The sequence below is a fragment of the Anomaloglossus baeobatrachus genome, chromosome 1, assembly GCF_048569485.1.
Source record: "Anomaloglossus baeobatrachus isolate aAnoBae1 chromosome 1, aAnoBae1.hap1, whole genome shotgun sequence".
In the NCBI taxonomy this organism is placed as follows: Eukaryota; Metazoa; Chordata; class Amphibia; order Anura; family Aromobatidae; genus Anomaloglossus; species Anomaloglossus baeobatrachus.
The window spans coordinates 610,131,947-610,146,338 of NC_134353.1; the positions used below are offsets into that span (position 1 = coordinate 610,131,947).

Sequence of the window (14,392 nt, forward strand, 5' to 3'; positions counted from 1 at the left end):
CTGTGGTCAGGACCAGCCAGTTCACTGGGAGAAAAGGATCTCCCCTTCGATAGGGATGAGGACCGAAGCCACCAGTGGAGTGCGTACCTGACTGAAGGCGTCAGGTGAAGATGTCTGTCCAGGGAGAAGGGGCTCTTGTCCCAGGCCGCTAGAAGCGCTAGCTGCAGTGGGCGGAGGTGCAATTGAGCAAAGGGTACTGCTTCCATAGCCGCCACCATCCTGCCGAGCACTTTCATGCTGAATCGAATGGAGTGAGACGGAGGACGTAGAAGGCAGCGTACCACTCGTTGAAGAGCGATCGCCTTTTCCTGAGGGAGAAGGATCAAGCCCCAACGGGTGTCCAGGGACATGCTCAGGAAGGTAATGGATCGTGATGGGATCGGGGATGATTTGTCCAGATTCACTAGCCACCCTAAGCGGGATAGGGTGTCCACAGTGATCTGTACGCTGGTTGAGCAATCGCGGAAGGAGGGGGCCTTGATGAGGAGGTCGTCCAAGTAAGGGAGAACGACCACTCCCCTGGCGTGAAGGACGCTCATGGCGGCCACCATGACTTGGTGCGGTGGCAAGGCTGAAGGGTAGAGCTACGAATTGAAAGTGGGAGTCCTGAATTGCAAAGCGGAAGAACTTTTGGTGATCTGGGGCGATGGGTATGTGCAGGTACGCGTCCTTGATGTCTATGGATGCGAGGAATTCCCCTTTGACCATGGATGCAATAATGGACCTTAGGGACTCCATTCTGAATCTCCGTACGTGCACATGCTTGTTTAGGTGTTTGAGGTCCAGGATGGGTCGAACTGACCCATCCTTTTTGTGGACCACAAAGAGGTTGGAATAAAAACCCCCGAACTTCTCGTCGTCTGGGACAGGTATTATCACTCCTCCTGTTAGAACCGACTCGGGGGTCGGGTCCGAAATTCTATGTGGTAACCGGAAGACACAAGGTCTTGCACCCATTTGTCGTATGAGGCGGCAGCCCAGATGTGTTGAAAGAGCCTCAGTCGACCTCCTACAATGAGTGTGTCTTCCGGGGCGCTGAAGGAATCATGAGGGGGGAAAACGTCGTGGCCGAGTCTCCCTAGTCCTGGACTGTTTCGGTCTAGGCTGCCATGACGAAGTAGGTTTCGGGGAGAGCTGAGAAGGTCGGTCCCTGCATAGTCCGCGGCTGGTGGCGTGGACAGCACGAGGTGTCGACCAACCAAATGAGTTCCGAAAGGAGCGGAACGAGGACTGTGGACGTCTGGTGAAGGACGTCCTGGACTTCAGCTGGGGGAGGGAGGTACTTTTTCCTCCCGTGGCGTCAAATGAGCTTGTCCAGACGTTCGCCAAACAAATCCATCTGGAAAAAAGGGGAGGCCCGTGAGAGACTTCTTGGAGGCAGAGTCCGCCATTGTCGGAGCCAGAGAGCTCTACGGATGGCTATGGTATTTGAGGCGGCAAACGCTGCGCAGATAGCAGCGTCCATGGAGGTCTGCATGATGTACTCCGCCGCAGCGGCAATTTGAGCTGTTACATCTGTGAAGGTATGAGTGAACTGGGATTCCTCAAGCGAAGTGTTAAGGGATTCTGCCCAGACAGAGATCGCCTTTGCGACCCACACAGAGGCAAAGAAGGGCGAGAGGGAGGAACCCGCAGCCTCAAAAGCAGAGCGGGCGAGGTGCTCCACCTGTCGGGTCCTTGATGGAGGAACCATCGGGTAAAGACAGGAGCGTCTTTGTGGCAAGGCGGGAGACCAGGGGGTCGACCGAGGGCGGATCGGCCCAGCCCTTAAGGGCAGGTGAGACAAAAGGGTACCGGGAGTCCATGAGTTTTCGGTTACCGAAGCGCCTGTCAGGCTTCTCCCTTTGCTTTGTGAGTATATCCTGAAACTCGGTGATCAGCGAAAACCTTTTGGGGTTTCCTTGCCCTCAAAGGAGACCGCATTGTCAGTTGTAGTGGATGGGGGATCCTCCACATGCAGAGTTTGGTTGATTGCTGCTATAAGGGAGTCTATTGCAGTTTGATCATCTGGGGAGGCTGAAACCAAGGAATCCTCCTGGTACAAACAGCATTCTCCCTCCTCCAGCTCTTCAGAAGCCGTGGAGCGTGTGGGAGAGCCTGCCCTGTGTGCTCCCTTGGGAAAGCCCGCTGGAGACACCCAGCAGTGTGCTCTTTTCCTGATCCCTGCAACCGGTGAAGCACGTGCCCGGATTACCTCAGAAGGATCCTCCATAGGGGTATCCTCAGGCTGCGTTCCGTCCAGGGACCCAGAAGGGTGTGGAGGACAACATTGCATAGCCAGCAGCAGGTTCTGTGACAGTTTTTCCATGGATTGGAACAGAAACTGTACCCATTCCGGTGGGCTGGGAGCCCTAGGCTCTGGGCTGACTGTTGCTGCGGTGGTGGCAGGGGGGTCTTGGAGGGCTATAGGGGCACAGGACTCACAAAGAGAAGAGGTGTGTTTACGTCGTAGCTCAACGTGGCAGGCAGTGCAGGCTAAATAATAGACTGAGCCTTAGCCCTCTTAGTGCCTTTTGAATTCTGCATGTTCCTGATAGGAGTATGCTAGGAGGGGGAGCAATGCTCAGCAGAGCTACAGTGAGCAGCACCTTACCAGAATCAGCCGATGGCTGGAGATCTACCCACGCTATCCTGGGGGGCGGGGCTTAGCGCTAAAAGAGCGAGAAGAAGTAGTCAGTGTGCCCCCCGCTGTGGGTAGTAAAAAACGTCGGGAAAGGAGCTTCTGATAGTTTTCCTCCCTCTAGTCAGCACACAGCGTGTCACTGGTGGTTATCAGCCGGCTTTTCTGCTAGATCAAATAAACAGAGCAGATAATAAACAGCGTGAGTCCCTGAGCTCTGATTCTCTAGCCACCCCCTTCCCCCCTGCCACCGGGAAATTATCTGTGCAGGAGTTTGCAAACAGGAGGGACTTCCCCCCTCCTCCAGCCAGCAAGCTAGGGAAAAGTTAACACTGTGTTCAGGATTCCTGGGGCTCTCTTCCTTGCATTAGCCAGGGACTCATATAATAAATACTGTATATTCAGCCCTGGGAGCCTTTCCTGCACAGCCTTTTCTCCCTTTGTCTGGGAAACCAGTCAGGGGGTATCTCACCTTAAACACTGCTTCAGTCCAGGCAGTGACAATAGCAGAGTCAGCTTGCTGTATCTGGTCACAACGTTGCCATATTCAACTCAGAGCCTGCAAAGAGGGGCTGAGGAATTGTGCCTCTGCCCTGGGCTTTGGAAAATCAGTGTCTATGGAACCCGTCGTCCAGCCCAGGATCCAGCGTCGCGGGAGGGGGTACGTGTAGGCAACACTTCACGTTCCCGCCCATTGATGGTAGTGGGAAAAATCGGTCCCAAAAGGAAAAACAGTCGCCCTCAAAAAATAACAAACCTTAAAAAGGAAGTGCCTCCTATAGACACTAAGCTAAAACTGAGACTGCCTGGCCCGGCCAGGGGGTGTATACTGCAGAGGAGGAGCTATGCTTTTGCATCTACTTAGTGTCCTCCTATGGATAGGCAGCATAACACCCATGGTCCAAGGGTCCTGTGTCCCCCAATGATGGGTCAGAGAAAAACGGAGCTTAGAGTGAATCCTTAATTAGATTAGTGGTGCGAGTTTTATTGTTCTTAAAATCATGTAAGATCAATTAAAAACTATATGAAAGTGGTCATTAAGAAAGGCAACTTCAAATCCCCAAAACATTCAAGAGTGTGGGAATACAAACTTATTACAGTCTTCGATTCCCTCCACACATGACTAAATCTGTCAGGAAGATTTATGACTAGTGATCCGTGCGGTTTCCAACGTACCCGAGTGCCAGACCACTGCTTTCCCCGCCCACTGGCCATCCTGGCGTATGTGATTGGTTGCAGTCAGACACGCCCCCAGCCTGTGTAACAGCATCTGCCTGCAACCAATCACAAGCGCTGTATGCGGGTCTGCAGCCTGAAGCCCTAGGATTTTTCTGCGCTGAGTATTATATGGGGGGAGCCTATACCAATTTTTTTTTTTTTTTACTCCAATCTACAGTGACCCGTAAACAGTGCCTTTTATTGGTTTCTGTCAGACAGACTGGGGGCGTGTCTGACTGCAATCAATTACAGATGTCGAGACTGCCAGTGGGCAGGGGAAGCATTGAATATAGATGAGCAATAATGAACAGCCCTGGAAGAAGAGTGAGCAGCCCTGGAAGAAGAGTGAGCAGCCCTGGAAGAAGAGTGAGCAGCCCTGGAAGTAGTTTCAGCTGTGCCAGAGACTAAAGCGGGTTTTACATGCTGCGATCTCGCTAGCGAGATCGCAAGCGATCGTACCCGTCCCCGTCGGTTGTGCGACACGGGCATATCGCTGCCAGTGTCGCACAACCTCGCTTACGCCCGTGACACTACTTACCTGCCCTGCGATGTCGCTCTGGCCGGCGACCCGCCTCCTTCCTAAGGGAGCGGATCGTGCGGCGTAACACAGCAGGCGGCCAATAAAAGCTGAGGGCCGGAGATGAGCGGAACGTAAACATCCCGCCCACCTCCTTCCTTCCGCATTGCCGGTGGAGGCAGGTAAGGAGATGTTCCTCGCTCCTGCGGTGTCACACACAGTGATGTGTGCTGCCGCAGGAACGAGGAACAACATCGCTAACATCCTGAAAACGATTTTTTGTTTCAGGACGACCTCTCCACGACAAACGATTTTGCCCTCTTTTGCGATTGTTTAAGATCGCTCTTAAGTGTTACACGCTGCGATCTTGTTAATGACGCCGGATGTGCGTCACAAACGTGAACCCGACGAAAATTCATTAACGATATCGTAGCGTGTAAAGCCCGCTTAAGTGTGATGCGCTTGCTCCAATTCCTCTATCCCTTCTACCATCATATTTAAAGGTAATCTGTCACTGGATGTTTATAATACCCAATGGTCCGTGTGGAGCAGACTGGTCTAATGGGTGTCTCCGTTCTCCGGGTCCCGTGCCTCCTCTTTTGGTTATCGTTGACCTCCTTCTGAAGCTAGGGTGAATGACGCATTCTACGTCATTTACACTAGCCGACAGTGAGGTCATGCGCAGGCGCATTTTGGGCAGATCAAAACGCGCCTGCGCAGGACCTTACTGTCAGCTAGTGTAAATGACGTAAAATGCGTCATCCACCCTAGCTTCAGAAGGAGGACAAAGATGGCCGAAAGGAGGCGCGGGACCCGGAGAACGGAGACGCCCATTCGACCAGTCTGCTCCACACCGACCATTAGGTAAGTATTATGAACATCCGGTGACGGGTTCCCTTTAAGTGTCGAATTCTGATCCTCAGACTTATATGTGGACCGGTGTCCAGCCAGATAGGATCAATTCCGGGCCGGAACCAGATTTGTTTTTTATTTTTTCATAATCCGGTTAGGTCTGCGAGTCCGCCCATCACCATTTATGAAGAAAAGGAAAAATCGGAGGAATCTGCTGTAGACACTGGGCGCCAGGTCTAACTTTACATATATAATGGGACTATAAGGCTAGACTCCCATTGTCAGGATCAGTGGAGTTTTTGAACACTACACACCTTAGTTTACTTGCGTTCGGTTTCTTACATTGCATTTTTGACGCTGGGTTTTGGCTGTTTTGTGCATCATCCTATAAAGCCTTTTTTTTATACTTCCTGGTATCATTAGCTGTGGATTACATGCGATTTTGTTGCGTTTCCATAGCAAAGAAGGGAATTTTGTTTACTTACCGTAAATTCCTTTTCTTCTAGCTCCAATTGGGAGACCCAGACAATTGGGTGTATAGCTACTGCCTCCGGAGGCCGCACAAAGTACTACACTTAAAAGTGTAAGGCCCCTCCCCTTCTGGCTATACACCCCCCCGTGGGAGCACGGGTCCTTCAGTTTTAGTGCAAAAGCAAGAAGGGGGAAAGCCAATAACTGTTTCAAAAACAAATTCAATCCGATAAACAATATCGGAGAACGTAAGTTATTAACATGAACAACATGTGCACCCGAAAAACAAATACCCTCAGAAACACAGGGCGGGTGCTGGGTCTCCCAATTGGAGCTAGAAGAAAAGGAATTTACGGTAAGTAAACAAAATTCCCTTCTTTTTCGCTCCTAATTGGGAGACCCAGACAATTGGGACGTCCAAAAGCAGTCCCTGGGTGGGTAAAATAATACCTCGCGACCGGGCTGTCAGGCAGCCCTTTCTTACAGGTGGGCCACCGCCGCCTGCAGGACTTGTCTACCTAGGCTGGCATCCGCCGAAGCGTAGGTATGCACCTGATAATGCTTGGTGAAAGTGTGCAGACTCGACCAGGTAGCCGCCTGGCACACCTGCTGAGCCGTAGCCTGATGCCGTAATGCCCAGGACGCACCCACGGCTCTGGTAGAATGGGCCTTCAATCCAGAAGGAGTCGGAAGCCCAGCAGAACGGTAGGCGTGAAGAATTGGTTCCTTGATCCACCGCGCAAGGGTGGATTTGGAAGCTTGCGACCCTTTATGCTGACCAGCGACCAGGATAAAGAGTGCATCCGAACGGCGCAGAGACGCCGTGCGGGAAATGTAGATCCTGAGTGCTCTCACCAGGTCCAACAGATGTAAACCCTTTTCAAAATGGTGAACTGGATGCGGACACAAAGATGGTAAAGTGATATCCTGATTGAGATGAAAGGAAGATACCACCTTGGGAAGAAACTCTGGAATTGGACGCAGTACTACCTTGTCTTGGTGAAACACCAGGAAGGGAGATTTGCAAGATAACGCCGCCAGCTCTGACACTCTCCGAAGAGACGTGACCGCCACCAGAAAAGCCACTTTCTGTGAAAGCCGAGAAAAGGAAATCTCCTTCATAGGCTCGAAAGGTGGCTTCTGGAGAGCAATCAGAACCTTGTTCAGATCCCAGGGTTCCAATGGCCGCCTGTAAGGGGGAATGATATGACAAACCCCTTGCAGGAATTCAGGGCCGCAGAATTCAGATGGAAAAACGGCCCTTGAGACAGCAAGTCTGGACGGCCTGGTAGCGCCCACGGTTGTCCTACCGTGAGATGCCACAGATCCGGGTACCACGACCTCCTTGGCCAGTCTGGAGCGACGAGAATGGCGCAACGGCAGTCGGACCTGATTTTGCGGAGCACTCTGGGCAACAATGCCAGAGGTGGGAACACATAAGGTAGTCGGAACTGCGACCAATCCTGAACTAAGGCGTCTGCCGCCAGAGCTCGGTGATCGTGAGACCGTGCCATGAAAACCGGGACCTTGTTGTTGTGCCGTGACGCCATCAGGTCGACGTCCGGCATCCCCCAGCGGCGACAGATCTCCTGAAACACGTCCGGGTGATGGGACCATTCCCCTGCGTCCATGCCCTGGCGACTGAGAAAGTCTGCTTCCCAGTTTTCCACGCCTGGGATGTGAACTGCGGATATGGTGGATGCTGTGTTTTCCACCCACGTCAGAATCCGCCGGACTTCTTGAAAGGCTTGTCGACTGCGTGTTCCCCCTTGGTGGTTGATGTACGCCACCGCTGTGGAATTGTCCGACTGAATCCGGATCTGCTTGCCCTCCAGCCACTGTTGGAAGGCTCGCAGAGCAAGATAGACTGCTCTGATTTCCAGAACATTGATCTGAAGGGTGGACTCTCTCTGAGTCCACGTACCCTGAGCCCTGTGGTGAAGAAACACTGCTCCCCACCCTGATAGGCTCGCATCTGTCGTGACCACCGCCCAGGATGGGGGTAGGAACGACTTTCCTTTTGACAATGAGGTGGGAAGAAGCCACCAACGGAGAGAGTCCTTGGTTGCCTGAGAGAGGTAGACATCCCTGTCGAGGGACGTCGACTTCCCGTCCCATTGGCGGAGAATGTCCCATTGTAGAGGGCGCAGATGAAACTGCGCGAAAGGGACTGCTTCCATTGCTGCCACCATCTTCCCTAGGAAATGCATGAGGCGCCTCAAGGAGTGGGACTGGCCCTGCAGGAGAGATTGCACCCCTGTCTGCAGAGAGCACTGCTTGTCCAGTGGAAGCTTCACTATCGCTGAGAGAGTATGAAACTCCATGCCAAGATATGTTAGTGATTGGGTCGGGGTTAGATTTGACTTTGAAAAGTTGATAATCCACCCGAAACTCTGGAGAGTCTTCAGTGCCACGTTCAGGCTGTGTTGGCATGCCTCTTGAGAGGGTGCCTTTATAAGTAGATCGTCCAAATACGGGATCACGGAGTGACCCTGCGAGTGCAGGACAGCTACTACTGCTGCCATGACCTTGGTGAAGACCCGAGGGGCTGTTGCCAGCCCGAAAGGTAACGCTACGAACTGCAGGTGTTCGCTTTCTATAACGAAGCGTAGAAAACGCTGATGCTCTGGCGCAATCGGCACGTGAAGATAAGCATCCTTGATGTCTATTGATGCTAAGAAATCTCCTTGAGACATTGAGGCTATGACGGAGCGGAGAGATTCCATCCGGAACCTCGTGGTTTTTACATGTTTGTTGAGCAACTTTAGATCCAGGACGGGCCGAAAGGACCCGTCCTTCTTTGGCACCACAAACAGATTGGAGTAAAAACCGTGACCTTGTTCCTGAAGAGGAACGGAAGTCACCACCCCTTCCGCCTTTAGAGCGGTCACCGCCTGCAGCAGAGCATCGGCTCGGTCGGGCGGTGGGGAAGTTCTGAAGAAACGAGTTGGAGGACGAGAGACGAATTCTATCCTGTACCCGTGAGACAGAATGTCCCTCACCCAGCGGTCTTTGACCTGTGACAGCCAAATGCCGCCAAAGCGGGAGAGCCTGCCACCGACCGAGGATGCGGAGAGAGGAGGCTGAAAGTCATGAGGAAGCCGTCTTGGTAACGGTTCTTCCTGCTGTCTTTTTTGGGCGTGACTGCGTCCGCCAAGAATCTGAGCCTCTCTGATCCTTTTGAGTCCTCTTGGACGAGGAGAATTGGGACCTGCCTGAGCCTCGAAAGGACCGAAAACCAGACTGACCCCTCCTTTGTTGGGGCTTGTTTTGTCTGTGTTGAGGTAAGGATGAGTCCTTACCCTTGGAGTGTTTAATGATTTCATCCAAACGCTCCCCAAACAATCGGTCACGAGAAAAGGGCAAACTGGTTAAGCACTTCTTGGAAGCAGAATCTGCTTTCCATTCTCTCAACCACAGGGCTCTGCGCAAAACCACGGAGTTGGCTGACGCCACCGCCGTACGGCTCGTAGAGTCCAGGACAGCATTAATCGCGTAAGACGCGAATGCAGACATTTGAGAGGTCAATGGTGCCACCTGCGGGGCAGATGTACGTGTGACCGAGTCGACCTGTATAAGCCCAGCTGAAATAGCTTGGAGTGCCCATACGGCTGCGAAAGCTGGCGCCAACGACGCTCCAATAGCTTCATAGATGGATTTCAGCCAGAGCTCCATCTGCCTGTCAGTGGCATCTTTAAGTGCCGCTCCATCTTCTACTGCAACTAAGGATCTAGCTGCAAGCCTCGAGATTGGAGGGTCCACCTTGGGACACTGGGTCCAACCCTTGACCACGTCAGGGGGAAAAGGATAGCGTGTATCTTTAAGCCGTTTAGAAAACCGCTTCTCAGGATAAGCGTGGTGTTTCTGGATTGCATCTCTAAAGTCAGCGTGGTCCAGAAAAGTGCTTAATTTACGCTTGGGATATCTGAAATGGAATTTCTCCTGCTGTGAAGCTGCCTCCTCCTGAGTAGGAGCTGGCGGAGAAATATCTAACATCCTATTGATGGACGCTATAAGATCATTCACTATGGCGTCACCATCCGGTGTATCCAGATTGAGGGCGGACCCAGGATCAGAATCTTGATCAGTTACATCCGCCTCATCACCCATAGATCTGTCCCGCTGGGACCCTGACCAGTGAGACGAAGTTGAGGGCCCCTCATAACGAGCCCGCTTAGGTTGTCTGGGACTGTCGTCCGAGTCAGAATCGTCACCCTGGGGTGCATGTGACACCCCCGGAGCTTGGAAGTGTTCCAGCTGAGGGGGACCAGGGAGCAATGATGCCACAGTGTCCGTGGTCTGAGTTACTGGTCTAGACTGCAATGTTTCAAGAATCTTTGACATGGTCATAGACAATCTGTCAGCAAAAGCTGCAAACTCCGTTCCTGTCACCTGGACAGCATTCACAGGTGGTACACCCTGGGTCACGTCCAGCAGAGGCCCCGGCTGTGCAAGTTGCACAGGGGCCGAGCACTGCACACAATGGGGGTCAGTGGAACCTGCCGGTAGAGCAGCCCCACATGCGGTACAGGCAGCATATAATGTCTGTGCCTTGGCACCCTTGCGTTTTGCGGACGACATGCTGTTGCCTCCTTGTAATCTAGGAGGGTATATAGCCGAGAATCACCAGCGACCGTACAGTACAAAGTATTTGCAACACAAAATACTCAGTATACAAACGGCACAAGTGGGGGTGAGCCCTTGAGGGCTGCTTACCGCCCGCTGAACAGCGGGTATGAGGCCGTAGAATCCCGTGTCTGGGTCTCCCCGTCTCCCCTCTGCAGCTCAGCGTGCAGGCAGGAATGGCTGCCGGCGTTCTGTGAAGAGGGGCGGACCGTGGGCGTGCCACAAACAAAGAGCGGGAAACTGCGTCCTACTGTGCCTGGTGTGAGGGCTGGAGTATGTAAAAAAGACTCCCGCCCTCAGCGCTGATGCTCTGTACAGCGTCCCGCCCTCCTCCTGACTGGCAGGTGCGGAGGCGGGAACGAACGAACTAGGCCGCAAAAGCCGGGGACTGTAGTAATAAGCGCGGCCGTGATATATGCACGGCCAGCGCGGAAGTCCCCGGCGCACCACAAGTCCCAGCCGCGTCGCAGTCCCAGCGGCCGGCGCGACCGTTCTCCCTGAGTCTACCCACTCAGCTAAGCTGAAGTGAGGAAATGGCACAAGCGCAGCAGCGCTGTTGTCCCCGGCGCACTAACACACCCAGCCATGCTGCGGTGTGCGCGCGTATGCACGGGGACACAGAGTACCTTGACGGAGCAGGGCCATGTCCCTGACGATACTCAGCTCCATATCCAGCGGCTTCTCCAGGGGCTGCGGATGGAGCACGGTCTCTGTGCCTGGAGACCGGTAAAATCCCACTTCGCCCAGAGCCCTAATGGGGATGGGGAAGGAATCAGCATGTGGGCTCCAGCCTCCGTACCCGCAATGGGTACCTCAACCTTAACAAGCACCACCGACAAAAAGTGGGGTGAGAAGGGAGCATGCTGGGGACCCTTGTATGGGTCCTCTTTTCTTCCATCCGACATAGTCAGCAGCTGCTGCTGACTAAACAGTGGAGCTATGCGTGCGTGTCTGACCTCCTTCGCACAAAGCAAAAAACTGGAGGACCCGTGCTCCCACGGGGGGGTGTATAGCCAGAAGGGGAGGGGCCTTACACTTTTAAGTGTAGTACTTTGTGCGGCCTCCGGAGGCAGTAGCTATACACCCAATTGTCTGGGTCTCCCAATTAGGAGCGAAAAAGAAAAAAAAACAAAACAAAAAAAACAAACCACATCTAATGCAAGTCTATGGTGAAAATCCACACAGAAAATTCAGTGTACCCGCAAGAGAAGAGGACATTCTGCCGCTTGGAAAAATACACCACAGGTCAGTTTATGCAAAAAAAGAAGCAGTGAGCATTAATCCCATCCATGTTTCTTGTACTATAAAACGCAGCACAAATATCCTGCACCCAGAATTACAGCAACACAAATTACTGGAGCGTACCCCAAAACGTTCACACCACAGATGTAATTAAACAGAATCTCTCACCAGGTTTTTGCCACCCCATCTGAGAGCAGCATAATGTGGGGGAAGAGATCCCCATTCCAATGATGTGTCACTTACTGTGCTGATTGTTGTCATTTTGATAAAATCAATGTTTCTCTGCTGCAGATCTAGCAGTTATATGGAGCTCATGAATATGCTGGACTGCCTGCAGCACACCAAGTAGTCCTCTAATATAATCTACGCCTGATTAAACAGTGATTTTATCATAACTACACTAAGCAGCTCAGTAAGTGACACATTGCTGGAATCAGGATCTCTGCTCCTACATTATGCTGCTCTCAAATTAGGTTGCAAAACCTGGATGACAGATTTCCTTTAAGGATTCACTCTGTAAGCTCAGTTTGTGTATTTCAATATCCATTTATTATGCCATGCCTCTGCGTGTGTTTCTTTAGATACTATGCCTGATAGAGACCTAAGAAGTCTCAAAAGCTTGCTTTTCAACAGTTACTTTTTAGCTATTAAAAAGTCATCATAGCTACAAGATTATTATATTTTGTTTCTCCCACTGACAGCAATCATTAATTACCAAATGATTTATATTCTGTATGATTATTAAATGCAGTTTCCCCCAGTTTATGCTGCAAACACTATTGTGAGCCCCACAATCCCTATTAGTGCCACAACATGAGATTTTAATTGATCTTGGAGGAGTAGGAAGAGAGGATAAATAGGAAGCAGAGCACATTATACATCGGTAAGAGGACAGCGCCGGAGCAGTGGTCTGGCAGATAACTTCCTTATGGCAATTTAATGATGTGCCCTCTCTCCTACCTTGCACTGGCCACTTGCGAGAGATTTGCATCGCATCTCCCACAACGGCCTGCCTCTCTCCGGACAGGAGCGGGTCAGCTGCATCTATTTCTATGCAGCTAAGATGCTCTCGTCGGGAAAGAGGCAGGCCGGGTGATGCAATGCGAGATACGCTCGAGTCTCTCGCAAGTGGAATTCTACCCTAAAGAGAAGGATTGCATTGCGATCAAACAGTAATAAAAAAGGGGGAAAAGAGAAAACACACACACACGGCTAACTGGAACAGTAGTTACTGGGAGAAAATAAGGTTCTATTCTCCCTGCAGCAGCTAGTTTCCAGTGCTCAGTGTGGTGCAGGGGGCTGTAACAGTTACCACACTGAAAACTCCCCTGAATATTGACTGACAGTTACCCGTTTAGTGGGTGTGCACTGTTAATGTAGGGGGGAATGCTAACAGCACACTCCATCTAGCTTGTGAAAGCCTGATGACAAAGCAAGAGGATTCAAGGAGCAGAGAGCTATTTTCTCCATGTAGCCACGGTTCCAGTAATCAGAGGTATACCTGAAGATCACTCCTATATCTGCAGGTAAACCATTTTTATTTTTTGGGTGGTATTCGGTTCCATTTAAGGGTATTACAAGTCTTGGTGTACAGACCTTTGCTTTTCCCTGCACACCACCACAGGCACCCTGGCATGGAAATCAGCTTCAAAGTCTGTGAATAAATCTGAAAAGAAAAGCACCCAGATAAATAGGCAGTAAGTTATAAACCAGTCGCTACATCCAACACAAATAGCCAGTGGAATAAGTGTTCATCTATAATGGCACGTGCACTTACCACTCTGTATCAGGCTTTCTTGAACTAATAGAAGAACATCAGGTTGATTCATCTAGAAGCAACAAAAGCAAAGTCAAGCCCATTTCTACTACTAAGTCTGGTCAATCCCTAGCCTACAAGAAATATCACAAGCTACTTACAGAGTCAGGAAACTGGATGTCTATGTTCAGGTCAGAATTTCGGAACCCCAGCCTGCTGCAGGAGGATCCATAGAGCCTCAAAGAACATCCTAAGAAAGAACACACAGATCAGGCTTGGTACACACCTATTCAGCACATAGCTGCCTGTTGTAGACATATTTAGGAGGAGGTCTCCCTTATCTATATAGGGGTTTCCCAACAAGATGACCACAGACACTGCTGACAAATGGTTTGAGCCTTCACTGTATTGCCAAACTGCAAAGTGAAAGAGGAGAATATACAAAAAAAACCAAAAACCACGCTCAGTGTGCATTATTTACTGTGGTCTGGATATGTAAACAAGCGTTCAGACAACCACCATTCAGTAGACGTTTATTGATAGCAAAAATTGTATTACCTTGTGAATATTCAGCTGGATTATACCCCTAGGTAATATGGACTAAACTTCCAAAACCTGACGAGTACACTGAACCTTGTCTGGAAATTACCTGGGAGTTTCTCCTTAATGACGACTTCCATGGCTGACACCGTGGACAGTCTCTTAGCCATGTCCTCTTCATTTAAGCCATGTACCTGTACCACCTTGCTTATTGCAATACTAATAGCTTGTATCTGAGGCTGCGTTGGTGGCGGCAGTGTTGTTAGCAATTCCTCTTCCCTTTTATCCTATATAAATGTAGACATGAAGGACAGTAAGGCTGACATACAGTACATCATCTTGTGTGATATACCGTATTTTCGTTGTATAAGACGCACTGGATTATAAGACGCACCCCAAATTTAGAGGAAAAAAGTAAAAAAAAAAAAAAAAAAAAAAATAAAAATAAATAAAAATAGGGTTCGTCTTATACTCCGGTGATGTCTTACTGGAGCGGGGCAGCAGTGGTGGTGAAGCGGGTCACAGGAGGCAGAGGTTGTGCTGGCAGCGG

At 50.9% G+C, this 14,392-nt stretch overlaps 1 protein-coding gene across 2 annotated transcripts in view; it reads right to left on the minus strand.

The window, feature by feature from the left end:
- The window catches only part of TUT7 (terminal uridylyl transferase 7), a 160,246-nt gene that overhangs the window by 123,656 nt on the left and 22,198 nt on the right, over positions 1 to 14,392 (minus strand). For both annotated transcript variants that reach the window (XR_012724787.1, XM_075318525.1), the window contains exons 5-8: positions 13,952 to 14,129; positions 13,464 to 13,552; positions 13,324 to 13,375; positions 13,143 to 13,212 (exon numbers count right to left, since the gene is read on the minus strand). Coding sequence is in view for 1 of the 2 variants with exons in the window: in XM_075318525.1 (XP_075174640.1) it covers positions 13,143 to 13,212; positions 13,324 to 13,375; positions 13,464 to 13,552; positions 13,952 to 14,129 (389 nt within the window). In the remaining variant the exon portion in view is untranslated. The remainder of the gene's footprint in view (positions 1 to 13,142; positions 13,213 to 13,323; positions 13,376 to 13,463; positions 13,553 to 13,951; positions 14,130 to 14,392) is intronic.